The 8,159-nt window shown below is 34.1% G+C and overlaps 1 protein-coding gene across 1 annotated transcript; it reads left to right on the forward strand.

The window, feature by feature from the left end:
* The first annotated feature begins 2,353 nt into the window (after nt 1-2,353).
* LOC102246725 (olfactory receptor 51G2) lies at nt 2,354-6,080 on the forward strand. Its single transcript, XM_005863040.1, has 2 exons — nt 2,354-2,360; nt 5,095-6,080. The coding sequence occupies exons 1-2, from the start codon at nt 2,354-2,356 to the stop codon at nt 6,078-6,080; spliced, it is 993 nt and encodes a 330-aa protein (XP_005863102.1).
* Nucleotides 6,081-8,159: the final 2,079 nt, after the last annotated feature.

Below are 8,159 nucleotides of genomic sequence, written 5' to 3' on the forward strand. Positions count from 1 at the left end.
AAAGAAGTAATGGTTGCACAACAGTGTGAATTGATTATATGCCAATAAATTGTACACTTGTAATGGGCTTTAACACAAGTGACTGACCCCATTTTGAGCCTACGTTATTTTCTTTTGAATATGGAGAAGGGTCATTTGCAGTAAGCAGTGTCCTGGAATAAATAAGATCATGATTTTCTTTACCTTTGTTGCTTTCCAGAATTATAGTGGTCAGGTAAAGCTCAACATTGTTAACTATACTATATTCTTTCCATGTAGCAACAAATTATTGCTCACACACACACCCATTTTATAGATAAGCAAACAAAAGCAAAATGATGACAATGTAAGTGGCCAAGTCCAGTGGGGTTTTATTCTCCAGGCAGTCTGGCTGCAGAATCTATGTTTTTAATTATTGCCCTCAGTTACTCTCAAAACTACCTACACACAATCAAAAAACATGGACTTATGTTTTAAATTTCATCAGAAACATGTTATATGAACCTAAACAATTTATGTCCCTGCTCAGTATCTCACATAATAAGAAATCTACAAAGATGACCTCTATAACCCTTTTTTGTTTTAACATTCTATGAGTGAATGGCTCCATAGAAAGATTTGTTAATAACAGTTAGATATTTTTGTTTACTTTTTTGTTTTGGGGGTCATCTCTCAAAAATCTTGCAGTTATTTAGTTTACCCAAAATAAAACTAGCATGCTTTAAATTTACTATCAAAATATTTCTGGCTAAGCTAAATCCTATATATTTGTGTTGTCTCACATGTGTGACCGTGTTTTTCACATTGAGTGTGACTGTGATTCACATTTTAAAAGAAGGTGCTTGAAAAACAAAATCTTAACTAAAAATAATAAATTCTAATACCTTGTTCTTACTCTTCCAACTATTCTCTCTCTCTCTCTCTCTCTCTCTCTCTCTCTCACACACACACACACACACACACACAGACACACACACACACAACAATAAATCTTACTATGGATCTAGATCTAGCTATTTCCATTGTCTACTAGTCCCAGGAGTGTTTTTCCTAAACATGACTCTATGCAATGAGAATGAAGGGACATTAAAAGGGTATTTTTTGTTTTTGATTTTTTTTTCCTAGCTTCTTGACCTTAATCTCTGAGGAATTCTGTGATTTCCTAAAACATCATGAGGCCTGGCCAATTTTCAAGGGAGGTAGAACTGTCCAACAGACTTTTAGCTTTCTCACCTAGAGGAGGAATAGATTCTTCCAATTTGATACATAGTTCCCACAGATGCTGCTGTCTTTCCTTGGTACCTCAGTGCCAAATGTGACCAAGGACTTTTCTGACTAGACTTTACAAATGAGGACCTGAAGGTTAAGTTATTACAACTCAAGGGAAATTCATGGAAGATGGGTATATGTTGTTTAAAACTGGGAATAAAAACACTCTTCTGATGGCTGGGTTAAGATTGCTTATTCTCACCTGGTTTGGCTCAGTGGATAGAGTGTTGGCCTATGGACTGAACAGTTCCGGGTTCAATTCCAGTCAAGGGTACATGCTGGGTTGTGGGCTCCATGTGCAGGAGGCAGCCTATCAATGATTCTCTCTCATCATTGTTGTTTCTATCTATCTCTCCCTATCCCTTCCCCTCTAATATCAATAATAATAAAAAGATTGCTTATTCTCTCCCTTTTGTTTATTGATTTTAGCCTTTACTTTTCATTTCTTCCCATATCCACCAACTAAAGTTGATATACTTCCTGTTCCTTTATTTAACATCTTCATCTCAATCTCCATTATGCATTTTCTTTTTCTCAAACATTTCTATATTTTTGATAGAACATTAGACAGACTTCTCACTTCTTCAATATAACTTCCTAGTTGTGCTTTCTTAGATCTTTGTGAAAATCTTAAAGCTTATAATTAGGCATATATAAAGAAAAATAATTAATACTTATTGAATATTTGGATAAATAAATAATTTCTACCACCACAACAATAGAGTTCAAAGAGATGCCTGTGATAAAATTAACTTTGAAAATTCCAAAATATCTTCTAAAAGATACAAATAACCCCAAACTGTGCATATTGTATTTTTAAAATTTAACTTAAAAATGAATTGAGATGGCACCAAGACATAATGAGTGATTTTCAATTCACCTGATGCAAAACAGTAGCCAGTACTTGGGTCATATGTGGAGCACTCTTAGGAAGCAATGAAAGGTAGACTTTAAATCAAGAAGAGAAGAATCCCCAGGAGATTACTATTCTCAGTAGACAGCTGCATGAATAATGTGGAAGCTCAAACCAGTTCATAATGATTCTTGATTTGGGACAGAAGGAAAAGCTGAAACTGCAAGACATTAGCAAACACTTTGCCTTAAGATGGCAGGTAAGAGAGAATATATTGTTTACCTGGATTCGGAAAAGAATTAAGATTGAAGAAGCTTTGACTACATTAGTGAGTAGAAAACCTCTATCCTATAATAGAAGGAATCACAGGGGTCTAGAGATGTTTCTCTCTGTGAAAATATCCCTAATTTGTTTCTCTCAAAAACTTTATATATTTGGACAATGGTATTGAACTAAATAAAAGACAGTAGGTTTATTGTATTCTTGAAAAGTAGAGAACTATTCGTGCTATGTTAACACTGACCCAATGCCAGCCTCATCTCTGAACATGAACACCCTTGGTGAGACTGAAGAGTATAGATTCAGAAAATGCTTTAAAACCCAGGGGAAAGAAAAGGCATTGAGAAGAAACCTAGCACCAGATGCTCAACATTGAAATGCATAATAGTTAGAGTTAGCAAAATGTGCTCTTATACAACAAAGAGTGAGTTTCCTAGACCACTTCCCACCATCTCTATCCCTCACAACAAAATTCAAGATTAAAAAAAAGGTAATGACACTTCTGAAGTTAATTCCAATTTTCTTAATTGTAAGGTAATGCATAGAATTTTTGTTAATCCCTTCTACTGTTTCTAAAAGTCTCTTCTGAATTAATTTAGATTGAGATTGGGGAGGAAAAAATGACTAGCCTGCCAAATGAATACAGGGAAAGTGAACAGGATCCTTATGCTTCTTACTCTCAGTACTTACGTTTTATTCTTATCCTTATGCTTGAGTCCTCGAATTGACACACATTGAGATTGTGAAAAATGGACTAGACTTGTCCAGGGCTAGGCAATGAGACTTTATAGAGAAGAGCTTTTTAAGTTACTGTTATTATTTTCTTTTTAAAAAATCTTTATTGTTTCAAGTATTACATATGCCCCCTTTTCTCCCCAATGATCCCTTCTAGCCTTCTCTTACTCCCTGACCCAGGCCTTCACTTATAAGAATCGTACTCTGACCAAATATTAGACTTAAGGTGAATTTAAATAGAAGCAGCTGGCCAAATACTCAGGTCACCATAGCCTGGTTCCATGCAAGGAATGAAGTTTTGGAAATGAACATCTCTAAAAGGCCCACAAACAATATCAAGAATAGTATTAGTGAATGAGAATAGGTGAGGAAGGGATTGAGACTCTTACTATATGCATATATTTGTAAGGCTAATTGTGGGGATGACTACAAATGATATGAAGAGTATACATGAAACATCTAGTTAGTTTCATAAATACAGAATGTAGTGAGAGGTGGACTTAGAAAAACTGTGTACTTTGCTGTGTGAGAGAAGGAGACTCAGTGTATCCACAACTAATTTTCTATGTTCTGGTAACATAGACCATAAAAATAATCTTATCTCTGACATTGTACATCATAGTTTACGGTAAACAGACTTCTCACTTCTTCAATATAACTTGCTAATTGTGCTTTCTTAGCTCTTTGTGAAAATCTTAAAGCTTATAGCTAAGCATATAAAGAAAAATAATTAATACTTATTGAATATTTGGATAAATAAATAATTACATCCATATTAAAGTAAATCAATAAAATAGGCATTGTTTGATGTTTCATTGTTATTAAAAATGAACGATTTGCTACACAAATATACAGTAACCATATAAAATATGCTTACATCTTATTAATGAAAATTTAAAATATTAGCTCTGCCCAGACTGGTGTGGCTCAGTGGACAGAGTGTCGGCCTGCGGACTGAAGGGTCCCGGGTTCGAGACCAGTCAAGGGCATGTACCTTGTTGAGGGCGCATTCCTAGTAGTGGGTGTGCAGGAGGCAGCTGATCAATGTTTCTCTCTCATTGATGTTTCTGACTCTCTATCCCTCTCCCTTCCTCTCTGTAAAAAATCAATAAACTATATTTTTTTAAAAAGAATACTTTAAAAAATAAAATAAAATAAAATATTAGCCCTATAATAAAAAAGAACCCTAAAAACATGAATTAAAATATTAAACAATCTGTTTAATTTTTTATGTTCAATTGAATAAAAGTAATAAGCTTATGTTCAAAAATGAATTATCCTATCACAGCATTTTATAAACTATGCAGTAAAGGTACATTTAATTTTTTTCAATCACAAAATAATTGTTTGTAAAATATAACTAAAATTATGTTTAATAAAGAAATAAAATATACATTTATAATGTAATAATAATGTCATCATTGTACACTAATAACCATTATTATTAAATTGCAGAAACACTGATGTAGCATGTCACATTAATGCAACAGTTTCTAAATGTTTATTTCCAATTTCTGCACTCATATCATTAAAGAAATATCAGAATATTAAAATATGCTCATGTTCAGTAGCACTGTATAATATGTATCAAGGGTGACAGAACAGTAAGAAATACTCTGATATGCTATATTACTATAATTACAATAACAATGATAAATTTGCATGAATTTTTGAAAGGAATTTATTTATAGCAAATTTTTTTGGATTTTTAATTTTAAAATATCATCAATTAAATGATGTAAATTAAATACGAGGTTACTTCTTTATTAATTTTCCTTAATTTACTTATAATAAGTGGGAATTTGATAAAGATCTTATTTTCTAGTCTCAGAGGCTCAGATGTTATATGTTCGTAAACAGCATGTAATCTAGCATGTAATCTCATATTAGAGTCTGTTTAAAATGAGAAATCATAAATAGTCAGTTAAGTTCCCAAGTCAAATTTTAACATGTGTCTGAGACAAAGCATTTTATTCTAGGGAAAGCATGCAGCTCTGTCTTGACTTCTATCAAGAGTTCCAACTTGATATTCTCCACGTTCCTGGTGGCAGGCATACCTGGGCTGGAAGCTGTGCACATCTGGATCTCCATTCCCATCTGTGCCATGTTCTTCATTACCTTGGTGGGCAACATGACCATCATTGCAATTATCTGGCGAGAACAGACCCTCCACGTGCCTATGTACCTCTTCTTGGCCATGCTAGCTGCCTCTGATCTGGGTCTGTCCCTCTTCACCTTCCCCACAATGCTGAGGATCTTCTGGCTGGATGCTCGTGAGCTCACCTTCTCTGCTTGTTTCACCCAAATGTTTTTTATTCATACCTTCCAAGATTTTGAGTCTGCTATCATACTGGCAATGGCCTTTGATCGTTTTGTGGCTATATCTCGTCCACTGCACTATTCTTCCATCCTTACCCATAGTGTAATTGCCAAGATAGGTCTGGCCATTGTAGGGCGAGCCATGATTGCACAAGTGCCCCTTCCTATCCTCTTGAGGAGGTTGTGTTTCTGTCGCTCCAATGTACTTTCTCAATCCTACTGTCTGCATCCTGACATCCTAAAGCTCTCCTGCTCCAACACAAGGATAAATAGCATCTTTGGACTCTTGATGGCTCTTTCCAACATGGGACTTGATTTTCTCCTTATCCTTCTTTCTTACATGTTGATTCTGAAAACTGTACTAAGCATTGCATCTCATGGTGGCCGCCTCAAGGCTCTCAACACCTGTATTTCCCACCTCTGTGCTGTGATCCTCTTCTTCACACCCATGATCTGCCTGTCGATACTTTACCGAGCTGCTCCAAGGCTTCCCAAAGCCATCTACGTACTCATGGCCAACATGCACTTTCTTATTCCTCCTGTGATGAACCCCATTGTGTATGTAGTGAAAACCAAGCAAATACGAGACAAAATCCTAAAACTCTTCAACAAAAAAAAAGGAACCAAAAATCCTGAACAGCATTAATTAACTTTTGGGAAATAGATGTAACAATAGATGGTCATTATTCCAATTCTTTTGACTGAAATGACTTTTATTTATTTATGTACACAAAGAAACAAAGAAGTAAAATACCCTAATATATTTTATTTTCTCACCTTGTACTGGCCATGATTCGCAGTTCCAGCAACAAACTTTGCTGATTTCTTTCATCTAATTAGTTTTCAGATTGGAAATGGCTTTTTACCTCACATTTTAGAAGCTGTATATAGTTTCTTCTGTTACTCTTCACTTCTCTGAAAGATACTTTTTCATTATTTGTTTCATTTTTTCATTGCTATAATTTATTAACAATTTCATTAAATACAACAGTATTTTACTCAAAATTTTCTACATATGCAAAGTTCCCTCTTTCCTGAATTTTCACAATTCTGCATACTAAATAAGTTTGAGACATCTTAAAAAGTGACATTTGTTAATTAGATCAGGTAAGTAGGAGCTTAGGACATTCGTTGTCCAATTGGGTGACATGAAGTTGGAACTGTTAATGCCAATTAACTTAACAAAAGGACATATTAAAAATAACAGAAGGTCCTGGCCATCTTGGCTCGGTGGTTAGAGCATCAACCCACAGACTGAAGAGTCATGGGTTCGATTCCAGTCAAAGGCATGTACCTCATACCTCAATTGCAGGCTTGATACCCGGACAGGGCAGGTTCTGAAGGCAACCTTTTGATGTGTGTCTCTCACATTGTTGTTTCTCTCTCTCTCTCTCTTTCTCTCTCCCCCCTCCCTTCGACTCTCTCTCTAAAAATCAATGGAAAAAAATATCTTCGGGTGAGGATTAACAAAAAATAATAATAATAACACAAGAACTCAAAGAAAAGAAAAACCATTTTTAAAGAGCTAATAAAGCCAAATAATTGTTTTGCTGTTTGCATCTTCTGTTATCAATAGATGGAAGTAATAGTGACAAATTATTTGTCTAAGAAGTCAAACCATAAAAATAAATGAAGATTATGCCCCATCTAACTTATGCTTACTTCAAAGCAGAAATTATTCTTTTCTATACTAGAGATAGTGTATCTGACTATATTCAATGCAATCATCTGCTGCTGTGTTTAAAATGTTTGTATTATTCAAACTGTGGTCTCTGTTTAACTCGCATGCCTATATCCTCATAGGATATAAATGCTCTGCACCTTTTCATGTTTTGATTTTCCTATATGCCATCAACAAACAATTATCTTTATTATTTTTACTTATACTTACCTTAACCATTTGTTTCCTATATACCAACAATCCCCTTTTCAAGCAAAGTAGAAACTGTTTTGTGTTTGTTTATTTTTTTCAAAAAATCATTTTCCAAATTGTTTATTGGCATAGTGTGTTATCTTTCCACTCTATAATCCTCAGGAAAATTGTCAAAGCTCTGTAGCTGAAATGTTAATAAAGAAATCTTTCTGGTTTTCATTGGAATAAACTGTAGGTCACAGACAAAAGGCAACTTCAGGTGAAAATCTTATCAGGTTCTCATTTTTCCATGTAGTTATCAATGTTATCATCACCAACAATATTGCTTCTGCAAAGGCCTACTTTATCCCCAACAACATCATTGTCTGAATGGTTTATTTTCTATCTTGAATGCCAAACAGAATATTTGGAAAACCACAATAAATAATTACTAAAAGATTATTTTTAGAAAAAGGTAAAATCATGATCTCATGCAGATATAAAATCAATGTGTTAAGTGTTTTTAGTTTATTCATATGGGAGACAATTAGATGTTTAAAAGATAATCTGTTCAAAGGAAATCTCTTTCAAAGGAATGTCAAAATACCACTCCTTTATATGGAATAAAGGAATGTTGGAAGAAATTGGAAATAGAGACCTAATATATTTTTCCCCACAGGCTCTTTATTTTTTTTTAATTTTCTGTATTTAATTAAGTAATTCATTACCGTTTATATTCAATATTATTTTGTATTAGTTTCAGGTGTACAGCCTACTGGTTAGATAAGTATATATTTTACAAATTGTTCCCCCTGATATTTCCAGTACCCAACTGACACCATACATAGTTATGACAGTATTATTGATTATATT

Source organism: Myotis brandtii, unplaced genomic scaffold (genome assembly GCF_000412655.1).
Source record: "Myotis brandtii unplaced genomic scaffold, ASM41265v1 scaffold1704, whole genome shotgun sequence".
Classification (NCBI taxonomy): Eukaryota; Metazoa; Chordata; class Mammalia; order Chiroptera; family Vespertilionidae; genus Myotis; species Myotis brandtii.